Below are 27,585 nucleotides of genomic sequence, written 5' to 3'. Positions count from 1 at the left end.
GCACACTGCATCACAGGGGCGTCCAAACTAGGTTCGCTTCTCTAAACAGGCGCAGTCATGCTATAGTATATATTATAAACGGCTAAACACTGAAAAATTACAAAGAAAAAATATATAAAACCACAACACAATCGGTTAGTGAATTCACCTTTGCGTCGTCCTTCGGCTGCTGTCGCTGTTGATGTAACGATGTATCATCGTCCTCGGCCGAAGTTCCTGTTTCGGACTGTGCAGGTATACAGGGATCGGGAATCAAAGAGGAAAGAGGTTCCGCAGATAATAGGACAGATTCAGCTTTCGTATCCTCGACATTTCGACCCGACTTTCCGTCATCATCGCAAACGATTGGCTCGGCAGAGAGGTACGTGCTCTGGTCGCGCCATCCGCATATTCCTCCCGGCAAGTCCATGTACGTGAAATCGGCGCCGTAGTCTTTGAATGACCTCTTGTCGTCCAGAGACGAAGGGTCAAACTGGGGCGAACGAGGCGGGGTCGGATCCCCGTCGTTGCCTGGGTCATGGTGTTCGTCCCCGTTGATCTTGGCATCTCCTGCCTTCTTATTGTTTTTCGACATTTTAGCTAGCATAATTTGCAAAGCGTTTTCCGCGTCGTAATAGTTCAACATGTCCTCCCAATGAGAATCGTCCAGCATCAAATTTTGACGCAATAACTTATCGGGATCTACTTCTTCAGTTTGTTCCTTATGAGGGGTCGCGGTCAACAGCGAATCGCTAACAATATCCAATTCGGAAAGTGAAACCGTCGCCGTAATACTATCCAAATTATCCAACGTCAGAGTGGATTCCTCTGGAGACTCCATTGACACGATTGACAATTCTGGTTGCGCGCCCGATTTACAAATCAATACTTCATCCAACGGAAGTTCTAATTTTATTTCTGAATTATCCAAAGAATGCCCGACGAAAAGAGGCGAATCCACACCAGTGCTATCGTCCGTGTGCAATTTGGAATAGGGAATTTCGTAAGAATCCATATCAGTATCGCTCGAAAGAACGGGATCAATAACTTCCTCAACCGTTTGAGATTCGTCAATCAAACTCACTCTCGAATAATCTATCAAATCTTCCTTCAAAGGTTCACTTTCATTCGTCACACATTCAATCACAACAGGGGTTTCAGATTGTTTAAATATCGAAAACTTTTGGCATATATCCATTACGTTGAATTTCATTCCACTATCTAGCAAATTATCAATATCCAATGATTTGATTTCTTTATGCGAGTCTTCCTCATATTTTGGTTGTTCGTCGATATGAGTTGCCGCAGAAACCGAATCGATTTCTTTATACTTGGGTTCTTTTTTATACTTCTTTCGTTTAGACCTTTTAACTGTAAATTCTTTTTCTTCTTCGGGGGAATCAACATCGACCACAGATTCGAATACAATAGGTATGGAATACTTAGCCTCTTCCAATTGTTCAATATCATCTGTTTTATCGATATTTGACGTTTTCTGTGTTTCTGATTCAGATTCAGAAGTATCGCCTTTATGCTTCTTCTTCTTCGATCTTTTATGTCGCACTTCCTTCACTTCTAGAAACTCTTTTTCTTCAACTGTAGCTTGCTCGACTTTAATTTCAGTTACAGCCTCAGTAACGACTTCAATAGTATCCGTTTGTAAACCTGATTCTATTTCTGTTATTATATTTTCATTCTGTACAACTTCCACTACTGGTATATCTATAAAATGTTCCACAATAGGTGTTTCATCAGTTGTCTTTTTAAGCTTCTTTTTCTTCGACTTCTTAATAGGGGCTTGCTTAACTTCTTCAATATGTTCTACACATACGACTGTAGAAGTTTTAATCGCTGTATCGACTACTTCAGACGGGGGATCCACGATAAACGGCGAAATTTCTACTTCAACTTTATTATCTTCAACTCCTGTTTCTGTAACGCTCAAAGATTCAATATCTAGTACAGTTTCAAAAATAGGTATCTCAGATTCTAAAACAGGTGTACTAACCGTCTCAACTACAGATAGTGTTGTAGACATGTTAGTTTCTGCTATAGTAGGCTGAATATTTTCAACAACAATCTCAGTTAGATTATTATTTACAATTTCTATTTCTGTAACGTCCGGAATATAGGATTTTAATAAAGTGTCGGTAATAGGTGTCTCGAATTCCAAAACTGGAGTACTAACAGTTTGAACTACTGATAATGTAGTTGACAATTTAGTTACTGCTGTAGTTGGTTGAATATTTTCGATGATAGTTTCAACTATTGGTATGTTTTCAGTCTCGTCTACGTTTTCCACAACCGATGGTATGCTTTCTTCCACGAAATCTAGAGATTTTATATCATCAACAAGTGATTCATTTTCAGTATTCAGTATTTCTAAAATACTTTCTACGACGATGGGCTCAACAAATATTTCATTTTCGGCTATTATAGATCCTACTGTATCAGTGCTAGGTAAGTCCGTCAATTGTTGAATAATTTCTTGATTTTTTACGTCTATTATTGTTGTAACTTCTTCATGCATAGGCTTTACTATATTTTGATTCACTACACAAATTTCAGCTTCAGGTGTTGCAATTTCTTTTTTACTAAGCGAACTGCTCTTTTTCTTCTTACTTTTTTTAATACTGACAATTGAAGTTTCTTCTCCTGAAGATTGTGGCGTAGTTTCCTTTAAAATTAACTTTTCTTTTTCAAGTGGTATAATATTTGGCTCTAACGATATATTTTCTGGCTTTGTTGCTACTAAATTAGACTGTTCTTCGATTGTCGATACGTTTTCAATAATATTAACATCGATCGGTTCAGTTTCATCAGATGGAATATTTTTAGACTTCTTATGTTTCTTCTTCTTATGTTTTAAAGGTTCAGATAATAACGCATCTGATTCAATTGTAGTTTCTTTAACTATTGGAGAACCTTTATTACTACTTTGTTGTAATATTTCCGCTTTTATGAATTCATCATTTAAATCAACATTAATTTCTTTGTCACTTGAATCTTTTGCTTCAGGTTGATCTTGAGCTTTTTCAACTACCAACGTTTCCGATTCTTCATTGTCTTCATCAGATGAAGGTTTTTGTTGGGATTTCCTTTGCTTCTTCCTCTTACTTTTCTTAATAACATTACTAGAATCAACGAATGCTTCAGGAGTTCCATGCTTAACTATAATGTCTTCAGTGTCTAATGATTCTTCAGAAACTTTTTCCTTAGATTCGAGTTCTTTTGCCTGGGGTTCCAATTGGCCTCTTCCTTTATTTTTTCTCTTTGTTTTAGATTTTTCTTTTTGTTCTAAATTTTCATGCTTTTCAATTTCTTCACTACGTTTTGTTTCAACAATTTCATCTGATTTTATTGGCTTTTTAATATTTTTAACTCTTTGTGTTTTCTTCGTTTCTTCTTCGCTATCTGGTTTCTGGTCCCTGTGATGTTGTGTATCTACTTCTTTCTGAATTTGTTTCACATCTTTGATTTCGAGTTCTTTCTCAACAGGTTTGGGTTTTTGTTTTTCAATAGTAGGTTTCACCGATTCGATTTGCTTAGATGAAGACTTAGACCTGGATCTTGAACGTTTGCTCTTCATAGGTGCTAAAGTAAAGCCCTCTTCGTCTAGAATTGCAGCAGTAGAAGCTGGAGCTTCTTCTCCGACAACGTTTATAACAATTGAAGGTTGGTCGTCTAAACGAGATTTTCTTTCAGCTAATTTTAATTCTTTGTCAATTGATTCAACAGTTTTAGTAAGTGCTGCGGCACCACTACCTACAATCCTAGCCCAAGATAGACCTTCACTTTTAGCAATATTAAGATCTTCGTCCTGCATTGGAATTTCTTCCTGTTTTCTTATCTCATCATCTACGATTAAATTTACAGTTTCAGATAATGTAGGTAATTGAATCACCTCAATTGTATCTTTTTCAGTAATCATTTGTTTTTCAACAACAGTTTCTTCTTCTATTTTCGGTTTTAGTACCTTATCTACGACAGTTATTATTTCTTGTACATGCTCAAATAATATGTTTTGATCTGGTTCTTGTTCGGGCTCTAATTTAAACTCTTCTTTTGTCTCAGGAACTATGTTATTTATTGGAGAAGATTCCTTCAGCGGACTTGTTGATAAAGGTGGAGATTGTGTTGATTTTTCTCTATCAAGTGCAGCGTTTTTACCTAATGCTATATTTTCGGCTACAGCTTCAGCATACGTTTTGCCATCTAGCATAAGTTTAGCCCAAATATTAACATTGCATTCTTCCTGTGTGGAGATAACCGGTGGCGAATCATAACTAATTTCGACAATCTGTGGTTCCTCAATCTCAATATCCTTAATAACTTGACGCACTTCATCACTATGTTTTTCTTTTGATTTATGTTTCTTGCGTTTTTCTCTGCGAGATTTAGGTTTTGTTTCTATATCTTCTTCTGAACTTTTTCTACTTTTCAATATATTTTCAACAGGGGAATCGAGAGATGTTACAATATCCGTGTGAATTACAACTGTTTCAGCGATCTTTTTTATTTCAAAGTTTTCTTCCCCTTCTGTAGTTTTAAGTTTTGAAACAATTTCTGGCATAACCTCAGGAATGGCTTCTTTTATAATCTCTGGAACTTCTTCAATAACAACTTCCGAAATATTTGATGTTGTAACATTTTGCTTAGTTAGTGGCTTTTGAAGTATTTCGGCGCTCTCAGATGGAAGCGAAAATTTAGCAGCTACCTCTGTTTTAGGCTGTGATTCAACCACTTGTTCGAAAGTATCTTTGGGCTCTTCTTGCGGTAAGACAGATTTTTCTTCAACAACTGGTACAAATTGGTATTTCTTGGATGGTTTAAATTCTGGGGCATCTGCCGATAGATTTGAAAAGAATTTCGTTTCAGCCGGTACAAATTCTGGAATAGATTCAATTTCAGGCAGTAAATCTCGCAAATCGTGAATACCCGTACGTTTCGGTTTTTCAGTTGATTTCGTACTTACGCCTTCGTATTGAATAAACGTAGAACTCGCACTTTGAAGGGGCGTTTGTTTTTTGGCATTAATCGTATAATCTTGATTTGTCCAAATTGATGATTGGTCAGTAATTTTATTTCTATCGGATTCCTCTGAATACGTTTCTTTTTGCTCCGTTGGATGATTTATATTCCATTGACCATATTTTTCGGTAGACTCACTGGTAGTATTCGATGGATATGTCACATTTTTCCATACGTTTGGATCCCACGATTGATCTTCTTTGAACATCATACTTCGCTTTAACATGTCCATCCAAACTTGCGATTGATCGTTTGATGGTAGAGTTTGTATTTGAGATTCCTCTATTTGTTGAGAATCATAGATATCTTTACAAATCTCATAATCGTCAACCTTGCTTGAAGCAAGACGGGTATCGGTTAAGGATTCTTTAACGGTATCTTCTGTTACAATATGAGTATCGGCTTCTGTAGGTTTCTGTTCGGATGTGTCAATTACAGTTTCGATAGTTTTAACATCATGTGATTTAGATTTGGCGTCATCGTCATCAGTAATAACTAAAGATTCATCCATAACGTCCATCCATGTATTTGATGAATAATCGATCGGCAATCCAGCATATGGTTTAGAAATGATGACATCGTTTGTTTCTTGACTTTGTTCTATGCTCTTGATGTCTGTTTCGGGCGCTTCTGTAGTTAATTCAGAAATTTTGGCTTGGTCGTCTGTTTCGTCATCTGAAATACTGAACGGCTCATCCAAAACATCCATCCAAGCGTCGGTAGATTTATCAATTGGCAGACCAGCATATGATTTGATTGCTTCGACGGGTGGCTTATCAGTTGATTCGACAGTTTCGATCGATTTATCCACAACAATACCTTTAATATTTTTAGAATCTTCATCGTCAGAAATTTCAAAAGGCTCGTCCATAACAGCCATAGCATCGTAAGATTTATCTATCGGCAAGCCAGCATATTGCTTGGTAACTTCGGTTGGTTTATCAACTTGAACGAAATTACTTTGTACTTCGACAACCTTTTCAGAGACAACATTGGAGTCGTCATCATCGTCGGGAATATCGAAAGGCTCGTCCATAACATCCATCCAAGCATCGGAAGATTTGTCAATCGGCAAACCGGCATACTGCTTAGCAGCTTCGGTGGAAGGTTTATCCACTTGTGGAACGAGTTCAATTTGAACTACGGCAATCTTTTCAGAAACCTGAGATACGCTTTCTAAAGCAACATTAGATTCGTAATCATCGTCGGGAATATCGAAAGGTTCATCCATAACATCCATTGCATCGTAAGATTTATCTATCGGTAAACCGGCATATTGCTTGGTGGCTTCAATAGGAGATTTATAAATTTGTGGGAAGGGCTCATTTTCAATTTCTACAACTTGTTCAGTAAGATATTTTGGTAGCATTGCATATTGCTCGACGATTTCCACAGAAGATTTAATTTGAGTAGCAGGTTCCTTTTGGACCACCTCACTTTTTTTCGTAGCAACATCAGTGTTTTCGTCGACTGGTTTTGATGATTTACTCTTCTTTATTTTTTTGTGTTTCTTTGTTTTTTCTGCATCTTCAAATTTATCAATAGCAATATGTTCGATGTGTTTCGTATCGACAATTTCTATATTTTCCTCGTTAATTTTTGGTGGTTGGCTCTTTTCCTGTATTTTAGTTTTCTTAACTTTTTCCAAGCTCTCTGGTTTATCCATTTCAACATTGACTTGTTCACTTTGTCTCGTGTCGACAATTTCTTCTAATTTTGGTGGTTCGCTTTTTTTCAATTTTTTAGTTTCCTTGGTTTTTTCTATACTCTCTGGTTTATCAACTTCAACATTGACTTTTTCACTTTGTTTCGTATCAGCAATTTTTACTATATTTTCATCCTCTAATTTTGGTAGATTGCTCTTTTTCTGTTTTTTAGTTTTCTTAGATTTTTCGAAACTCTCAGGTTTAGCAACTTCAACCTTAACTTCTTCACTTTGTTTTGTATCTTTAAGTTTAACAACTATATTTTCATCCTCTAATTTTGGTGGATCACTCTTTTTCTGTTTTTTAGTTTTCTCTGATTTTTCTAAACTTTCTGGTTTATTAACTTCAACATTAAGTTCCTCACTTTGTTTTGCATTTACAATTTCAACAGCAATTTTTTCATCTTCCAAATTTGGCGTGTCGCTCTTTTTCGACTTTTTAGTTTTCTTTGATTTTTCAGTAGTATCTGGTTTGTCAACAATACTATGATCTTCCTCAGATTGTTTCGTATCAAAAATTTCAGCAGATATATTTTCATCGTCTAATTTTGGTTGTTTCTTTTTATGTTTTTTAGATTTCTTAGATTTTTCGGCACTATCTGGTTTCTGAATTTCACTTAATGCCTCTTCTTCGCCTTGCTTTGTAACGCTAATCTCATCAATTATACTTTCTTCGTCTGATTTAGGTGATCGCCTGTCTTTCTGTTTCTTAGCTTTCTTAGATTTGTCCTCTTTCTTGGATTGTTTTTTGATATCGTCTATGATATCGGGTATTTGCTCAACAGGTTTTAATTCTCGTTTTTCAATGGTAGGTTTCACTGTTTCGGTAATTTGCTTTGATGAAGATTTAGATCTTGATCTTGAACGTCTGTTCTTCATGGGAGCTAAAGTAAAACCATCTTCATCTAAAATCGCAGGAGTATGAGTTGGAACATCTTCTCCGATTACGTTTATGACAATAATCGATGGTTGATCATCTAAACGAGATTTTCTTTGCGTTTCGATAACATCTTTACTGACTAGTTCAACTATAGGTCCTGCTACATTACTGCCTACAATCTTAGCCCATGATATACCTTCTATTTTAGGTGCTTCGTATTGTTTAGTGGTTTCGATAGAAGGTTTTGGCTGAGGTGCGAATTCGGTGACTTTTTTAGAAATCAGAGACACACTTTCTAAAATGACATTAGAATCGTCATCATCGTCGGGAATATCAAAAGGCTCATCCAAAACATCCATAGCATCGTAAGATTTATCTATCGGCAAGCCAGCATATTGCTTGGTGACTTCGGTCGAAGGTTTATCAACTTGAGGAGCGAGTTCACTTTGCAATTCAACAACCTTTTCAGAAACCTGAGACACACTCTCGCTAATTTTGGAAACCAGTTCACTTTTTACTTCTACAACTTTTTCAGAAATCTGAGACACATTTTCTAAAACGACATTAGAAACGTCATCATCGTCGGAAATATCGAAAGGCTCGTCCATAACATCCATCCAAGCATCGGAAGATTTGTCAATCGGCAAACCGGCATACTGCTTAGTAGCTTCGGTGGAAGGTTTATCGACTTGAGGAACAAGTTCAGTTTGAACTACGGCAATCTTTTCAGAAACCTGAGATACGCTTTCTAAAGCAACATTAAAGTCGTCATCATCATCAGGAATATCGAAAGGCTCATCCATAACATCCATAGCATCGTAAGATGTATCTATCGGCAAACCAGCGTATTGCTTGGTAGCTTCGGTGGAAGGTCTATAAATCTGAGGAGTGAGTTCACTTTGCACTTCGGCAACTTTTTCAGAAACCTGAGACACACTCTCATTAATTTGTGAGATCAGTTCACTTTTTACTTTTATAATTTTTTCGGAAATCTGAGACACACTTTCTAAAACAACATTAGAAACGTCATCATCGTCGGGAATATCAAAAGGCTCGTCCATAACATCCATCCAAGCATCGGAAGATTTGTCAATCGGCAAACCGGCATACTGTTTAGTAACTTCGGTGGAAAGTTTATCGACTTGAGGAACAAGTTCAGTTTGAACTACGGCAATCGTTTCAGAAACCTGAGATACGCTTTCTAAAGCAACATTAAAGTCGTCATCATCATCAGGAATATCGAAAGGCTCATCCATAACATCCATAGCATCGTAAGATGTATCTATCGGCAAACCAGCGTATTGCTTGGTAGCTTCGGTGGAAGGTTTATAAATCTGAGGAGTGAGTTCACTTTGCACTTCAGCAACTTTTTCAGAAACCTGAGACACACTCTCACTAGTTTGGGAGACCAATTCACTTTTTAATTTTATATTCTTTTCGGAAATCTGAGACACACTTTCTAAAACAACATTAGAAACGTCATCATCGTCGGAAATATCGAAAGGCTCGTCCATAACATCCATCCAAGCATCGGAAGATTTGTCAATCGGCAAACCGGCATACTGCTTAGTAGCTTCGGTGGAAGGTTTATCGACTTGAGGAACAAGTTCAGTTTGAACTACGGCAATCTTTTCAGAAACCTGAGATACGCTTTCTAAAGCAACATTCAATTCGTCATCATCATCAGGAATATCGAAAGGCTCATCCATAACATCCATAGCATCGTAAGATGTATCTATCGGCAAACCAGCGTATTGCTTGGTAGCTTCGGTGGAAGGTTTATAAATCTGAGGAGTGAGTTCACTTTGCACTTCGGCAACTTTTTCAGAAACCCGAGACACACTCTCACTAGTTCGGGAGACCAATTCACTTTTTAATTCTATAACTTTTTCGGAAATCTGAGACACACTTTCTAAAACGACCTTAGAAACGTCATCATCGTCGGGAATATCAAAAGGCTCATCCATAACATCCATAGCATCGTAAGATTTATCTATCGGCAAACCAGCGTATTGCTTGGTAGCTTCGGTGGAAGGTTTATAAATTTGAGGGGCGAGTTCACTTTGTACTTCGACAACCTTTTCAGAAACCCGCGACACACTTTCTATAACAACATCGGAAACGTCATCATTATCGGGAATATCGAAAGGCTCGTCCATTACATCCATCCAAGCATCGGAAGATTTATCAATAGGCAAACCGGCATATTGTTTGGTGGCTTCGATGGAAGGTTTATAAATTTGAGGAGTGAGTTCACTTTGCACTTCGACAACTTTTTCAGAAACCTGAGACAAACTTTCAATAATATGCGAGACCAATTCACTTTTCACTTCTATAACTTTTTCAGAAATCTGAGACATACTTTCTAAAACGACATTAGAATCGTCGTCATCGTCGGGAATATCAAAAGGTTCATCCATAACATCCATCCAAGCATCGGAAGATTTATCAATCGGTAAGCCCGCATATTGTTTAGTGACTTCAGTGAAAGGTATATTAATATGAGAAACGAGTTCACTTTGCACTTTGACAACTTTTACAGGAATGTTAGACACACTTTCTAATACTTCGTCATCGTCAGGAATATCGAACGGTTCATCTAAAACGTCCATCCAAGCATCGGAAGATTTATCGATAGGCAATCCAGCATATGGCTTATTTGCCTCTATGGGCACTATAACAATCTGTTCACTTGTCACGACAATGTTTTCAGAACTCTCAGGCATCTCGGACGCACACACTACGACTTTTTCGGAATCGACTTCGTCAGGAATATCGAACGGCTCGTCTAAAACACTCATGCATGCATTCGATGAATTATCGACGAGGAGTCCCACGGATTGTTTAGTTTGGATGGGGATTTGTTCGGGAGTGATACTTTTGGGTTCTTCCGCGATTCCAACGGACCCAGTGCTAGCGGTTGTTTTATCGCCTGCGTTATCGTCGGGCAATTGAAAAGGTTCGTTTAAAACGTTTATCCACGCATCTGAAGAATCGTCAATCGGCAGCCCGGCGTAAGATTTGGATTGAACCGTATCCTTTTTGGGAGGAATCGCGCTCTGTGAAGTTTGTGAAATATCTGATCTGATAATAGAAATTTCGTCTAGGGTCGCCTCGTCGTCTGACAAGGTGATGGGTTCATCGAGTATATCTAACCAAGCACTCGAAGTCTGATCGATCGGCAGGCCGGCGTAAGTTTTCGTAGCGTTGTCTTGTTTACTTTGAACATCCGCTTTTGGCGCGATATCTTTAGAATCTTCAGAAACGTCCTTGGAAATTTCTTTTTCTAACTTCTCGACGTTGTGCGCTTCGACCCGATCTTGAACGATTGGCGCTGATACACTTTTATCGTCCTCTGTTGGCACATTCATTTTTTGTTCACCGCAGCTGGCAACGTCTTGCAATGTTAAATTAGGATCTTGGACGGCGTCCGCCCGCATTTCTTTACTTAACCGTATATTATGTTGCAATTCTGCTTCTTCTAATATACACCAATTATAGCCCCAATAGTAAGGATCCAAGAAAGCTTTTTCTTTTTCAGGGGTCTTCATTTCTGTATATTGCAAATTTTCCGAAATAACACGTTCTGGCTCTTCATTCACAATTACGTTATCTAATTTTGTATCAGTTATTTTCGGCTTACATAAATTCTCATAATAAACGTTTTCTGCTTCCACAATTCTTAAGTATAGAGAAGAATCGAACGAATCCAATATTGTTGTCGGACCAGATTCCGACAAATTTTCTTCAGTTGACTCTTCTGTACGCTGTGTTAAAACGTTTTCTAGTATAGTTGATTGTTCTTGTGTTTCAGACACAATCATTTTCCCGATTTCTTGAGTTTCTACAACCACTCTTTCAACAATTTCTTGAATGGATTCGTCGACACCAATTTCTTTTGGCATTGGTCCGACTTCGATTACGTTTGGCAATATTATAGTGTCGGTAGTGTCTATTAATATTTTTTCATCTTCAATTAGTACTAATTTTTCTATATCATGTATCACTTCCGAAACACTGATTGGATCTTCAACGATTTCTTTCTTTTCATCCAACTTCTTTTTAGCTTTGTTTTTCTTCTTTTTCACTTCAACCATTCTCATATATAAGTCAAGATCTTCCCCTTCAAGTTGTGGTGGAGCTTTTTTTGGTTTCTTAGATTTTTTAGATGACGATTCTTGCTCAACAGGACTGCGATCTTTTATCGAACCAAATATGGCTTGAGTAATTTCTTCATCGCATTCTTCAATTGCTGATTGTATTTTTTCTATTAGTTGTGATGGTTTAATATCTTCTGTGGGTTCTGAATGAGTCTCTTCGAAATGTGGTTTATTTGGTTCAATATTTTCCACTATTTTTTGCTGATTTTCTTCGATTTTTTGTGTTATTTCTTCAACTACCTCAATAACAACTTTTTCTACTAAATTTTCTTGACTTTCTTCAGTTGCTGGTTTTATTTCTTCTGTTGATTTGATCGACGTTATGTATCGTGGTTTGAATTCTTGATTTGTTTGATCAACAGATTTTGTTTCAATTATATCAATATTCTCAGACGGCTTTTCTTCAATTATATCTACCGGTTTTTCTTCTTGTACTAAAATAACATTTTCAGAAACCTCAATGGATTCATTTTTAACCATTTTATCTTCAGATACTTCTAAATTATCTTTATGAACTATTTCAGTAGACTCGTCAGTTTGCTGAGAAATGATTGTAGTACTAGTAATAGTAGAAATGTCTACAACATTTGAAGAGGATTCAGAGATTGTCTCTTGCTCAATCGGAGCTGTTGTTTCTTCGTCACTCTGAGGAGATTGTATACCTTCATTTGTAGCGATATCCGTGATTTCTGTTTTAACGCGTGTTAAAGTGGATGAAGGTATATGCATTCTTAATTGATAAACTGGTTTCATTCTTATTTCTTCGTGAGTAATCAATACTATTTTATTTGTCGGCCGCGACATTTGCTGAGATAAATTATCTTCAGTGTCCACCAGAGCTTTTTCCTGGCCTTCTGAAACTTGACTCGTGGTTACTTCTGTACTAGTTGTTATAGTTTGCGTAGTAGTAGTTTCCTGAGAATAAGTTTTCTGTGAACTAATGACTTCAGTCGTTGATTGAACCTCTGGTTCAGTTGCGAGTTCAAATACTTTTAGTGCTGGTTCAGCTGAAATTTCAAGTACTTCTTTTTTTTGGACTGGAACATCTTCATGTTGTTGGATATTAGGCTTGTTTTTGATTTTCTTCTTTTTAGATTTTTCTTTTACAACATCTACTAATTCAAACGTTTGATCTTTATCGTGTGATGGTTCATTCTTTATTTGTTTTACAGTTTTAATAACTGTTTCTAATTCTTCATCACCTCTAATTATTGGAAGCTGAACTTCTATATTCTCGAGGGTCATTAATAGATGCTGTTTTTCTTCTTTTGGTTTAATACTGTTCTCAGGTTGACCATTAACTTTAGGTATAATCTCTAATGAAGCAATAGGCGTTGACTGTAGATCTCCTTTTGGTTTTTCTTTATTGTCAATTATTTCTTCTACTATGTTTATTGGTTCTTTAAAATTATCTTCATCTTTATTAATTTCTAAAGGCACATTTTCAACATAACGTTTCTCTTCATCAAGAAACTTTTCTGTTATTGTCTTATCAATATTTTCTACAATCTCCGTTTCGCTCTTAAGTACATTTCTATGCTTCTTTCTTTTCGGCTTATTTTTCTTTTCTACAGGTTCATCGGTGATTTTGATAGATGTAGTAACATTTAAAGGTGAAATTTCACTCACAAGTTCAGATACAAGCTCTGTTTCTTGTGTCTGTATTTTTTCTGCCTCGTGTGTCACGATCACAATTTGCTCATTTTGATCTAAATGTTCTGTTTCTTGTTCGCTTTGAGAAACACGCTTTTGTTTTTTCTTCTTATGTTTTTCTTTTCTCTCGGGTTCCAATATATATTCCTGATATTTAACCAACTCTTCTGCTTTAAGTGGCTCAGTTTCAATATTTTCTATTTTTCCGATTTCGATATTTTCTACACTTATTCTTTCCGATTCTGTTTCAGAATGAGCATTATTAATAGAATTAGACTTTTTCTTTTTATGTTTACTTTTCTTCTCCACTTCTACAAATGATTCCAATATAACAGGATCTACAACTTCAGCGACAACTTTTTCTTCAACCATTATCTGAATATGCTTATCATCTTGAGGTTCAACTTCTTGTTCTGAACTATGTTTTTGGCCACGTTTGTGCTTCTTTTTCTTTTGTTTTTCTTTCTTTTCAATGTCTTCAGATGGTTCAAGCACATTAACAGTCTCAAAATCGTTTACAACATTTGCTAATGGTTTATCAGATATGGATGAAATTTGACTTTCTACAGTCTGTTTTTCTGGTATTTCATGTTCGATTTTAGATATTTCTATTGATTCTGTTTTATTTTTATGGGTTTTCTTATTTTTCTGTTTAATTTTAACCTCAACATCTGCACTTAATTTAGGCTCTGTGTTCGATTCACCAGTAGATGGCTCGATAATTTCTGTCGGTTGAACAATTTCTTCGATCGATATTTTCTCAGGTACAATTTGTACTTCGGTATCAATTTTTATTTCTCTTTTCTTCGTGATAATTTGGTCAAGCAGGTTGCTGTCTTCTCTCGGTTGTTCTTGCTTTTTGGCAGTTTTATCTTTCTTCTTTTTAGCTTTAACATTCTTTTCATTTTCAGGTTTTTTCGTTTCAAGAGTTTCAGTAACTATATTAACAGTCGTTGTTAATTCCGTGATAATTGCCGTTATCGTGTCATTTTGAATAATCTCGGGTGTTTTATTATTTTCTACTTCTTCAGCCTGAACATTTTCTTCATTGGTTTTAATTTCGACGGTATTCGGTTTTTTATGTTTCTTTTTCTTCGATTTTTCTTTAACCGTCGATGGTTCTTCTACTTGAAGTATAGTTTCAGGTTCAGGTTCGTTGATGATATTTTCTATTTCCACAATTTGCTCTTCTAAATCGTGCAATTGTTTATTTTTCTTCTTGTGTTTTTTCTTTTTGCTGTTTGTGTTTTCGTTAACGTCTGTCTGAAGTTCTTCATTTGTGATCGTAACGATTTCGACAGTTTCGATAATTTCTGTGTTTTGTTCCGGGTTCTCGACTGCTTTATCGACATTGCTTTCCTTCTGTTTCTTCTGTCTTTTCTTACTCTTTTTCTTTTCTTCGTCATCATCAAGATCTAACTTCTCGTCGGATTCGGTTCTTGAATCTAGCGTATAGCTCATCGGTACGAATGGTTGATCGTCTTCGTCTGGTTCGGTTGTTTTTTGTTTTCTTTGTTTCTTTTTTCTGTGTTCTTTTTCTAATTTATGTGTTTCTACTTTTTCTACGATTTCTTCTCGGGGGTTTTCCTCCGCGTTCGTTCGAGACGAAGGCGTCGCTATGTCGATCGCGGTCAAAATCTCGACCGGTTCTCCCTTCTCGACAGATTCGACGGGATCGTCTTCGAATTGCGAAGGCTTCGATTTGCTTCGTTTCTTTCCTATCTTTTCTGTAAGATCTGTACCTTGTGCATAACCCTGGCGCTTAGCCGAGGGGGCACCGCGTTGCGTTTTCGATTCTACGTAACGCTGGCTAACAGTTTTACTCTTGATAGGTCCCTTCTTGTCTGCATTTCCAGTGACCCTCTCGGTACTGGAATGAGACGAATCGCGTTTTACATATAGCGTCGTATTTTTTTCAATAGGACGTCTATCGTCAATTTGCGTTGTACTGGATGGCTGGTTCGGTTTGGAAGCCAATTTTTTCAGTAGGATTTGCGCGTACGAAAAGTTGGTTGCGCTATCTATAGGAGCATCTACTACCTTTTCAACTGCGACTTCTTGCGCTTTTTCCGCGATTTCGCAACACGGTGGTGCGGTTGAGATTTCTGGTATAAATTGCACCGGCGGTTCCTCCGCTACTTGTGGGTCAAATGCGATCGGAGGATTGGAGCCGACGTTCGAATTTTCGAATCCGGCCAAAAAGTCCGTCATGGGTAGCGGAAGGTGAAATCCTTGTGCGGCGAAATGTTGCGCCGTGTATACCAACGGCGGTATTTCGTAGTGGCGAACGTCATATGCGTCTGTTATATATAGAGTCTGGTTTATAGAACTAGGCGTTCCGACGTCGTACGAAAGAATATTTTCGATCCTATCGTCATATTTAATTTCACCGGGTTCCGTGCGTTGAACGCGTTCGAAACTCGTCGCACATTCACTATCAACATTTTCGCTCGTTAATTTAGCGTCACTTGGGATTTCACTGAACTGATTGTCGTATATCGCTTGGACACTGGGCATTTTTTCACTGAACACAAACTCGACAGTTTCTTGCGGTGCGTTGGCGCGAAGTTCTCTTCCTCTGAGAATTTCGGCGTAAGACGTGGACCCCGGAACCCAGAGGGGGCTCTTGGAGCGACTCCTCTCGGTTTCCGGGATCAGAAGTGCAGTTTTGCCGGTTTCAATTTTAGACGGCGCGACGGAAGAAGGAATCGGCGATTTGCCGTTCTTAGCGGGATTTTTAAGTTGTTTCTCTTTCTTCGCAGCTTCGCGTCGCCTCGGAGAGCGATTTCTTCTGTCTTGTCTGACCCTTTCGGCCGTGTTCACCATTATGCTGAGGGCCGTTTCGCTCTCCGTCGGCACGCGAGCTTCAGAAGCGCAGGGCGGTTCGATCAGTGCTGAATCTTTATCGATAGGACGCAGCGGACAAGGACTCGTCCGGCCGGTAGCGACGACTGCGTACGAGGACGTGGCCTCGCGTTGAGGCGGCGGCACCAAGAAGTACGGATCGGCTAGGTGGATGAGGCCTACCAGCTCGTCGATTCGCAGACGCCATTCCTCAGCGGACCGATGGAGTGCCTGAACCCCAAGTATTTGGTTTTCTCAATGATGGTTTTACATAATACATAATTGAAATTAAATCTAAGTAAACGCGCTTTCCCTAAAGATCCGATTTCGCCGTTCAGATATATATATATTGTTTTAAATAGTGGCTGCGATTAATCAGATGCGCTGTTGTTTCGTTTTCTTTTTAAGATAGATTTTAAATATTTCGTTTTAGCGAGACAAACGTTTGATGAACGTTTGGGCGTCGTTACGCCGACGCCGATAATATTATTTTAAGGGCCTAAGTGTCCGATAGGGGTTCCGCGTCCGGCGTGCCCCTCTGTAATATTAATTTAATACGCTCTTTTCGGGCTTCGATTTTACTCTGCAAGGACTTGATCTTTTCGCGACACGTCTAAACATCGTAATATAGATTTTAGCAATACGTGAACAAATCGAGGGATACGGGGAGCGGGCGGAAAAGGATGCAGCAAAAGAAAAAGAAATAATGCAGTGTGAAAAATAAAGAAAATAAAATAAATAACATAAAACATAAAAAAACGAGGGATCGTCAACAAAATATGATTAAAAATATAAATAAATTGTCAAATAAACAAAAAAAAGTGAATCATGTTTTGAGCACACATCCCTTGTTTTGGTGTATACAGAAAGACGCAAAGTACCTTTGTTGTACATCGTTCCACATGAATGCAGACAGCCAACGATGATAAAGCTATGATATATAAAAGCGACTCCTCCACCGTTATTAATAAGCTGACCAAAATATAATATGGATAGGCGATGATGATAGATAAAACAAAAATCGAGTGCACCGCAACACCAGATGATGCAAATTAGGTGTGATTACGTTGCGAATCCCGCCCGGCCGTATTGGGAAGGTTCTACACCGTAGTATTCGCAAAACGACGCCGTGACGCATGTCAAGACGCCGTATTGCAATTCTATCGGCGGCGCTCGTCTTTATAACTTTATACTATTTAGATACAAAACTAGAATTTGTTTACGTCGTCGTCGCTAGCCACTTAATCGATTGATATAAATCCTCCCGGAACCTATCTAGCGGTACTTCGATATCTACGCGGCTGTCTGTGGTAAATAAATACGTGGAGCTTTTCTGAAAGCTCGAGAATAAATCGAGAAGTAAAATTACAATTACCTGTTGCTCGCGCGCAGCTGCATCGCGCTCCTTTGCGGGCGCGAGGGCAGTCCTGAGCTTCTGCTCGGCTTCGAGCACCAAAGCGCGAAGCCTCTGCAGTTCCGAAGAGTAAGCCTCCACCTGAGCGCTAGCCGCCTCTAAACCTGCGGCCTGAGCTCTAGTCTCCGCTCCGAGAGCCTCCAGCTCGGTCACTAGACCCGAAGCTTCCTGTTCGACGCACTCGTCTCCTCCGATGCCGGAACGGAAGTGGACCTATATGAAACCCAACGAAAAAGAAAGAAAAACATACAACAGCGTTCCAAAAAAAAAACGCCGTAAAATTTGGAGTACACCACTCACGTTCAACTTATCGACCGACATCGAAATTTTAGTCTTTTGAATGGAAACGTCCCCGATAATCTTGTCTCGCAACGCGAGTTGGTCCCTTAACGTCTTTTTCTTGTTCTGAGGTGACTCGAGCGTCTGCTTCGTCTTGTCGATCCAGTGTCGCACGTCCTTCATCTTCTTCTCACACTGCTCCCATTCCTCTGAAGCCTCTTGCAATAGCGCATTCTAAAAATATACATCGGCCACAACACATTAGAACAATTCAATTAAATTAAAAATGCGCTTGACCCGCCCAATTTACCCTTTCCGTCAGTTTGACCTCCACCTCCGCCTTTGAAGACTCGGTCGCTTCTAAAATCCTCGGTAATTCGCCGACGCTCGCTATCTGCGCAATATACTCCAATTCCTTGGCCATTTCGCTCAAGTTTTTCGTCTGCGTCTTGCAACTCTTCAAAATGGTCTTGAATAAAAACGATAAACATTATTGATGTAATAATTACCGGGCGGCCGACGTGCGATCATGATAGCGGACGCTCCGCGAATGCGATATTACACCTAACGCGGAGCGTTCGCAATCAAGTAATCGCGCAGCCGAGATAAGAACGTCAATATCGGGAACTAACCGAGTACTCGTTGAGTTTCTGCCTGGTCTGTTGCAGAGTGGTCAGATGCAACGAACGCGCCAAAAACTCGCGCTGCACCTCCACCCACTGTCTGACTGTCTCGTTGAGCGCCAGGAAACGCGCCCACGCGTCCAAGCAATCCCCTACCTTCTGCTTCTTGTCTTCTAACAAACTCTTCACTTGCGACATCTGCTCCGTCAGATTGTCGATCGTCGATCGTATGACTTCCTTTTCGGCCTCGTCCTGCGCGTTTTCTGTGATCGTCCTGCCATTTTTGGTTAGACGTTCTAATTTCTCACAGATCGGTCCGATCTCGGATTGGAGCTGTTGCAGTTGCTCTTTCAAGACGCTCGGTTCTAAAGTTCTGTCTTGAACTTTCAGTTCGGCTTTTTGGAGCCAGGCTGTGACTTCGTCGACGTCGGCGGCGTAGTCGTATCTGATTGTGCGAGCGCGTTTGAAATCTCTGTCTTTTTCGTCCATAGTGTTGCTGAGCGTCTCGGTTAGTAATTCGAGGGCTGATAGTTCTTGAGCGAGATCGGTAGGCACCGGTTGATGGTTGTTTGCGTATTTCTTTTCGGTGTCGGCGATGAGGGATTTAGAATCAGTCGTAGCTTTAGAAACGCGCTTTTGTAGGGCGTTCAACTGATTTTCTAAACGTTGTTGATTTTCTCCGAAAACTTTGAAGGACTTGATATCTCTGAGGGTGGCCTTGATGCGTTCTGTGAGTTCGGCGATGCGTTTTTGAGTGTCGACAATGTCTGCGATGTCTTTGTCGGCTTTTTCCAACCGTTCGGTGGTCAGTTTCAGGAGCCTGAAAAGAGAAAGCTGTTAGAATCGATACGTCGATGGGGGTCGGTTCGAGGGAGACCTATAGTGTGTCGGCTGCGCGCGATCCTGTCCCTCCACTTCCAGCCATCCAGTGTTGGCGCTCGAGGAGGTCTGCGCGACGCCGGCGTCGGGATGCCACCCCACTCCGTCACCCGCCCGCCCCGCCTCAAATATAGACCCGCAGACCGGCAAACTCTCACTATAGAGCCAGTCGGCGTTTCGAGGTCACAATACAAGAAATCCCCACGAAAATGCATCCGATAATATATTACACATACACCATAACGTGAAAATTATCCTGGTGTGAGGCACCTCTCCAGTACCGAAATATACGTTATTATTCAGCGAAAGTATTTCGGTACGGAGCGATTTTCTCGGGTACGAACGCGCGCTCGTCTGTTACTATTTTCAGGGACAAACTCTATAAATGTTAACGCGGAACGTGGAAAAATATGTATGCAGCGCGAACGTGTGTATGTCGGGACGATGGCCTCGCAATAATACGCCTAGCCGAATTTTCACTTCTCTCCGAATAGTCAAACCATTAAAAACATCGAGCGGTTAAATTACGTACATTTAAACGTCGCGATCGACGCAGACGACCTCGACCTTGTTTAGAGTTATGTAATATAATAAAACGATATATACTACCGTCTGTGTTAACCCATTCCGCCTGAAAGTTTTCTGCGAAAAGCGTCCAAAAACGAGTAATGGATTAACTCGTTGAAAAACATAAAAATATTTATTATCATAGATGCTTAAATTCTAAAGCTATGACATAAAATAAATTACAATAAAACACTTTGAATATTATAAATAATATTATTGTGTTTATATTTCCAATCGATTGCCTCAAAATATATTTTTATAACATCACAGATAAATGTGCACGAATTATATAAAAACAAAGCAATAACACTGACCACTAGAACACTTCCGAAACATCACCCCTCTATTTACAGACGCCAATTTTGCTTCGCGCTTGTACGTTCGTAAATAGATTTCAGACGAGTCCGAGTGCATCGAAAATCAATTCTCTCGGATCGTGCGATGTTTGTATCCCTGACGACCCATTTAAAAGTATTCTTTTTGCGACGCCGTGCAAAATGCTATTTTTTCAGACGTCGCTTACAGCTTACTTTAACTACTACTACTGACCGCGCGAATAAATTATAACCGGCGAACGCGCGCCCGGAATACAAAATGTCATCTTTGCCCGGTGACGAATTCGTCGAGATGATGTCATTGCATCGAAAATAATATTCAAGACTGAACATTTTTACGTCAGAATATTGCCAGCCGGTTGGGTCTAGCCGCTAAGGACATATATGCGACCTTGCCGTAGTCGAGAGACTAAAATAAGATCCGATTCCGGACCATTGTGCAATATCGTTCGCTTTTAAAACGCCGAGACACAATACCAACAGCTGAAGAATCGAATAAATCGACCGTCAGAATATGTGTTATTCTCTGGATTCGACTGAAATAATAGCGTTAGCGAAGTGAACAGATTTAAAATTTCGCGAGCAAATATAACTTAAATATTTGAACGATGAGATAATCTGGCGTGATAAAATAGTTATTTTCTAAAATATCCACGTTCGCGTAATACGCGAATGATACTGAAGCAAAAGTATATTTTTTACGCAGCGATGAAATTTTAGCGACAACAAGTATTGCACAACAATCACGATCGATAAGTAAATTTACGTGACATCATCTTTAAAATATGAGAGAGTAACGCCGTCTGATAATTTATATGGGTATATTGCTGGCAACACTTGGTCCATCAGGACACTGTAATATCGATATTCATCCTAGTCGTAGCTAGTACGTAGATATTAGGCGCGTACGGTGAGATACATTACATTTCGCTTGCTCGCGTGATAAGTGAAGAGAGATTAGGAAAATCGATGAAAACCTAATCTGGAATTATAAGTATATACTAATTACTAATTCCGATCTACTATATGCGATTAAAATCGAAGAACACCAAGGTTGATATGGGATTCGAACCTAAGTCTTTCTGATATTAGTCATTGACTATACTACTTGTCTTTGTAGGAATTTGCCTGTACAATATATAACTCAATAGTAATTAATGAGTTTATAAAAATAATAATAAACAAGATTTTAACCTCGTGAACGGTATGGCCGTACATGTACGGCGGTCGATCTTTCACTGTTTTGAGGTACCCCAGAAAAGTATATATTTACATACATATATAATTGAAGAAATCATAAATAAAAAACATTTTATTTTTATAATATTTTTTTGATTTGATTTAATATAGACAATATTAATAAATTAAGGAGTACGAAATAAATAACAAAAAATATTTATATTTATTTTTAAAAATATAATAAGAGCCTTTAAATTGATATAAGAAAATCCACAAAAGGCAAATAATATGTAAAATAAAATAATTTAATTTAATAATAGAAAAGTTAGAAACATAAATTATTAAAACATACTTATTCAAAAAAGTAGTAAAATAAATCAAAACAATAAGACGTTGAAAATCACTGAATATAAATGCAATATGAAATAATAATAAATAAATAACAGAAATAATTATGGAAAAATGAGTAAAACACTCACATGTGTAAAAATGAACTCGCTACTCAAAAGGTTAAAAAAGGCATTACTCAACTACTAAAATGTATAGTAATAACTAAATTAAATTTTATTTTATTTTTGTAACATTAAATATGCTTATCAAAAGAATTCATAGTTTATACAAAGATCTTACACAACTGAAAGATACTGAGAAAATAACTTAAATATTTAAGGACAAGAAAATGTTTGGTCACATCTGAATCTCGTGTTTTTTTCACCTGGAAAATTGTCATCATACTTCCTTTCTTTCCGCGAGCGAACTGGTAGAATTAGAAATTTTACAGTTACAATGGAGTTTGGTAATAATTTTCTTGAGGTACTTTTCAATATGTGAAATGACACATGTATGAGAATATTAAGGGATATTCATTCCAAAATTAACCAATTTACACTTGAAATCATTACATTACAACGCCTGTTGATATAATTTTAAGTTTTTAATGGAAAATTTTTTTAAGTCTTCCGTAAAACGTGATCACATTGTATGATAACATTTATAACTCTTTATGTGGAAATTTTCTTAACTGTTTTTTAAAACACAATACATACATTAAACATAAAGAGTTCTTTTATGTTTTATTTATGGTTGAAACCCCCTTCCTAACCCTTATTAAAATTATTGTTGTATATACACATTTTTAAAAAGCTTTTAACGGACAGAACTTGTATAATAAATGTTTACAATGTTGCTAAAACATACCATCAAAATATCGCATTCATACTGCGGTTTTTATAAATTATATTTCAGACAGTTATATATAATTTTATTTAATCTACCTAACCATCTACGAATACGATAAACGAGACTAAATTTCTGATTGAATCGTTCGACGGTCGTAAATCAATTACCCGTGAATTTTACGATTTGTTACGGACGATTAGCTTAAATATAACGAGCTCTATTTTCCACGCGGTTTCCACGTGTTATAATTATTACAAATGAGCGCGGGGGTGAATGAAATGAAATCGGCCGAGCTATCCATACTAACTTCTCCTGGCACTGAAATGACCACGAGAAAAACCGTATCGTCGCTGACGAGACACGTCTCGAGAGAATGTCGCATTTTCAGGTCGCGATATAAACGGAACTCGGCGACGACGAGACGACGTAACAGCTGAAATGCACAGTGACGCACTACTGAAAAGCGCGGAGAGTCAATGCACTGGTAAAATACAGTATTATGTTTATTTATTTCATATGGCACATCGTTAGCTTAGTTGTTAATTATGAAGTCCAATAAGTCTGTGCGGTTTTTTCTGTTATCATGTCATATACTCGTATAATTCTGTAGATTTTTCATTTTAATTTTTCACTGTTGTTAATAATTGGTTGTTTTTTAAACTGACGTTAATGGAGCAAGTTGATAAAAAATATCATCTTCGACATATATTTTTTCTATGAATTTAATCGTGACTGTGATTCTACACAAACCACTAGTAGCATCATTGTTGTCTGCGGACATTGATTTGTTACAGAAGGAACAGCTCAGAAATGATTTAATGGTTTTAAAGAAGATAATTTTAGTTTAAGTGATAGCATAAGTCGGGACGTCCGTTGAATTTTAGCGAAGCGAAGCGAATATTGTTTAGAAGGATTTTTTCTATAACACGAAAATTATCGAACACGAATATATATGTTTACTACTACCTAGGAACTTCTTGAAAGGAACCGCACAACCAAACCTGAAGTTTACTTCTACTGTATTCCCCATATAAAACTGATTTTTTTGTCAAAAAGCTAAGATTTTATCAACAAGGAATCGAAAATCTACAGAAAATGAAGGATTGCATTAAGCTTATCAAAAATGTCTTTAAAAGTTGTTGAATTCTGTGCGGAAATTAAGATTTCTTATATTTATATGTTACACACAATACATCTTCACGTAGTGTTCGCGTCTAAAATCAATATGGAACTTTTTGGTAAATTCCCACACACTTGCGAATGCGTCAAAGGTCAATTTTCATATATGGTAGTATGGAACAACTACTAGCAAAATATACCCCCGAAACCTTGTGTTCGTGCCCACGCGACTTAAGCACTTCGTAGCTCGGTGTAAACATAAACACAAATGCGATATCAGACATTATTCTTATTTTATTTGAATAGATAACTACATAACGTAAACTTTGTAGGGCATAATTATGATGAATATGATACTGCTAGAAGTAAAAATATAATAATGGCAAAGTTAAAAAAGTACATTCAATAATGAATTATTAAAAATGTACTTAGAATAATCGCATTATAACTTAGATAAATATATACTCAAATATAGCACTTTTAAAACAGAAAATACATTAAGATATGTATCAAAAAAATACTATATTCTTTAAAAAAATAAAATATTGTATTGCCATAGCCAAATAGTGGATTTCCAGTCCAGTTCAAATGGTCGTTACCGAGCGTTTCCACTGCGACGACGCCGACACGATTTTATTGCTTTTGGCGTGAATTTTTGACTTCTGAGAAGTGATAATTGTTTTTGCGCTCTCCTATTGACCAAAGTTTGATTTGAAAATACTTTGATCAGCCCTCTTATATTAGAAGTCCATAGTAATATCGGTTAGGATAGCTATCATATTTTTAAAACATAGTGTTATATCAAATTGCATACAAACTGTGGAGCAATATGTGAGATACGATGTTTGTCAGTACTTATTCTTTCGCTTATTTTCCCTTGAGCTACGAGTTGGTTGAGTTTATATTTTTAACTTTCATTAGGTTAGGTTTGGGTTTAAACAGCAAATGAACGTTTCGCAACTGTCAAATTGAGGCATTTTAGAGCAGCATATTAGCGCCTATCAATTAAATTATATTTATGCTAGTAGAAATATATATCTACTGGTGAAAATGTATTTGGACTTAGCTAGTGAAAATATAACTTCACCAAAAAATAGACATTCGCTGTAACATTTATACATCGGATGTAAATAAAGAATAATAAGTATATAAAAATATATATTACTACATATAAAAATGTTGAAATCATATAAATTTATATACTAGCACTCGCCAGATATTCTATATTTAGCTACTGGTGAAAATCAATTTTGATATGATTTTACTGAAATGACATATTTAAAAAAATATTTTCAGGACAGATTTGGCTGTTTTTTGTAGATTTACGTTAAAGGAATAAGCACATGAAACTGAGTGTATTGTTTATTTATTTTTCTGTATTAAATCTGGTTGTCAAATTACTGATAATACAATCTATAAAAACAGTAAATTTATATAATTCAGCTGGTGCTGATGTTGATTTTTTATTATTTCTTTACTTCTTCCTTAGGTATCCGATCTGAATTTTAAAGTCAACAATAATTTGAAAACAAATTTTAACACAAGCCGCGTCAAAGATACGCGCTTCGCATAACGAAATTGAGCATATTTAATACCTTATCACAAAGTTGACAATGTACGTACTAAATCTCCATTCCTGCTCAAAGGTCACGCCTAAAACCCCGAGGAAAGCATTTCGGATTAAAGCACTTTCACCAAAACTACAAGGGAATTTTGCGAAGCATGTAAATATATAAAATTTACAAAGTAATATTTGGCAATGCTGAAAATTTGCTGGTTGTCGATCGATCAGCTACATAGGCATCTCCAGATTGTTTGTATGAATAACGGATCTGAATTTGTGCGGATTCAATTCATAAGCATATAATAAAATGTTATGAGGAAAATCGGTAGAGCCAAGTTGGATCCTTGTAGTACTCCAGAACTAGTTAAATATTTGTCGTGGTTAAATGCCTTTTTAAGAGTTGGTATCGACTATGGCCTTTTTTTATATTAATAATTGAAAATCTCGAGGTCATTACAAATATTTTTATAAATTTACCAACGATTGACGTTATAAGAAAGGAGAAGCATTTATATTTTCTATAAATATATTTTTAAATATCGTAAATTAATTTTAATACCTTCAAGAATGTTTACGTTTTAACTCCAGATTTATATATTACATGTCAACTTTGCAATAACATGTTGATATATATTAAATAAATTCAAGTTTATTTATAAAATTATAGAAAATAAATATTCCTTCCCTCACTTACTTCACCTCGTGTTACGCTAGGTTAGTTTCATTTTATCTAAATAATCAACTTGTATAAATTCAGTCTCTGTTTTCGTGAAATGAAAATTCATAGTTACATAAACCGCAAGAATTTTTGTGGTATTTAATCCCATATACGCCAAAAGTTGGGTTTTATAATCGGAATGCGCAATGCGTATACCTATGAATTTTTCATATTTCTCAAGCCAAACCGAGTGCAGAAGTACTTTAACACGACTCTGATCAATACCGAGCGTTTTACTATTATATTATCTACTTCTGTATAATCGTTATATAATTGGACGTGCAAAATATAAATAAAAAACATACACACGCTCGCGCGCCGGCATCATTGATATATAATAAGAAAATCCAACGAGAAAAGAAACGCGTATTAAAAAACACTATCCGTGCCAAGAGCGACAGTAATTTGCCGGCATTAGTGTCCCACAAACGAGGAGAATTCGTCAAAACGCGTTGGTATTATGACGACCGTAGGTTGAGGAAATAATGCGTTGACTCACTTGTCGTAATCGCTGTAGATCGCCTTGAGGGTGGCTGCCGCCTCGGCGGCACCCTGGGGGCTGCTCGCCTCGAGGAACTCCAAAATGATGGGCGACAGTGTCCGCGTCTCGTCCAGCAATGGCGCGAGAGCCTCCGCCTCGTCGCGCACTTCCTGCAATATATCATGTAGTCAATGAAACGAGTCATCATCGTCGGACGAAACGACGAAAGCGCCAAACACCAAGGTCGAACGGGTGTGCAACATGCGCGAAAATTTCGGCGAATCGTAGAATTATGTAACAGATCCGTCCTTCACGATCAGTAACGAATCTATGCTTTCGGTAGGAGAGGGGGCAAAAATAAATTAAAATGTCTGGGTTGTTGAACACCTTGTATATTCTGTTCAGAAATCATAGTCAGTAGGCAGCATTTAACTAAACCATTTCATTGGTACACTTTCGCTGTTTGACAGATACTCACTGCGTATGGACGTTTTTGTAAAAATATGCATATTTAAGAATACCTATTGTTTTACCTAATAATGGTAAAACAATAGGTATTCTTCAATGCATTATTTCTATGAGTATTTTAATTGCTATTATTACTGCTTCTTAGAAAGTTTAAAATGCAATAAACGTGATTTATCACACCCTTGATATAGTTTGTATGAAAATGGCGATAATTAGTTTTTTAACTATTGTTAACCGGAAATATTATGTGTATTGGATAAGGGCCTCTAAAAATGTTCATATTTGATATTATTAGTAGTTCTTCAGATAATATTTTATTTTTACTTTATTTACATATAAATTATACTAATACTCAATTGTAGTTTTTATAAAATTATAAAAATATATTATTACGATCATGTCGATTGTATATACATACGTCTTAACTTTAGAGGTGAACATTAAAAGTGTAACTAAAGACTTCAATCCGAATATTCGAATATTATTTATATTCGCCGTTTTTCAACTATTTGTCATTTTAATATTTGC

The 27,585-nt window shown here is 37.2% G+C and overlaps 1 protein-coding gene across 13 annotated transcripts in view; it reads right to left on the bottom strand.

The window, feature by feature from the left end:
* Positions 1-27,585, bottom strand: part of Msp300 (Muscle-specific protein 300 kDa) — a 151,882-nt gene that overhangs the window by 29,259 nt on the left and 95,038 nt on the right. For 7 of the 13 annotated variants that reach the window (XM_088182741.1, XM_088182736.1, XM_088182737.1 and 4 more), the window contains 6 exons: positions 26,608-26,759; positions 18,578-19,388; positions 18,256-18,414; positions 17,967-18,179; positions 17,628-17,879; positions 149-16,483 (listed from right to left, as the gene is read on the bottom strand). In XM_088182741.1, the coding sequence (XP_088038867.1) occupies positions 149-16,483; positions 17,628-17,879; positions 17,967-18,179; positions 18,256-18,414; positions 18,578-19,388; positions 26,608-26,759 (17,922 nt within the window). Of the gene's footprint in view, positions 1-148; positions 16,866-17,627; positions 17,880-17,966; positions 18,180-18,255; positions 18,415-18,577; positions 19,389-19,445; positions 19,519-26,607; positions 26,760-27,585 lie in introns of those variants that run through there. The other 6 variants (XM_088182746.1, XM_088182747.1, XM_088182743.1 and 3 more) reach the window with 4 other exon arrangements.

This window comes from Plectrocnemia conspersa, unplaced genomic scaffold, assembly GCF_051122295.1.
Source record: "Plectrocnemia conspersa isolate PC_06_02 unplaced genomic scaffold, ASM5112229v1 ptg000003l, whole genome shotgun sequence".
Lineage (NCBI taxonomy): Eukaryota > Metazoa > Arthropoda > Insecta > Trichoptera > Polycentropodidae > Plectrocnemia > Plectrocnemia conspersa.
This window is presented reverse-complemented; position numbering and strand designations above follow the sequence as displayed.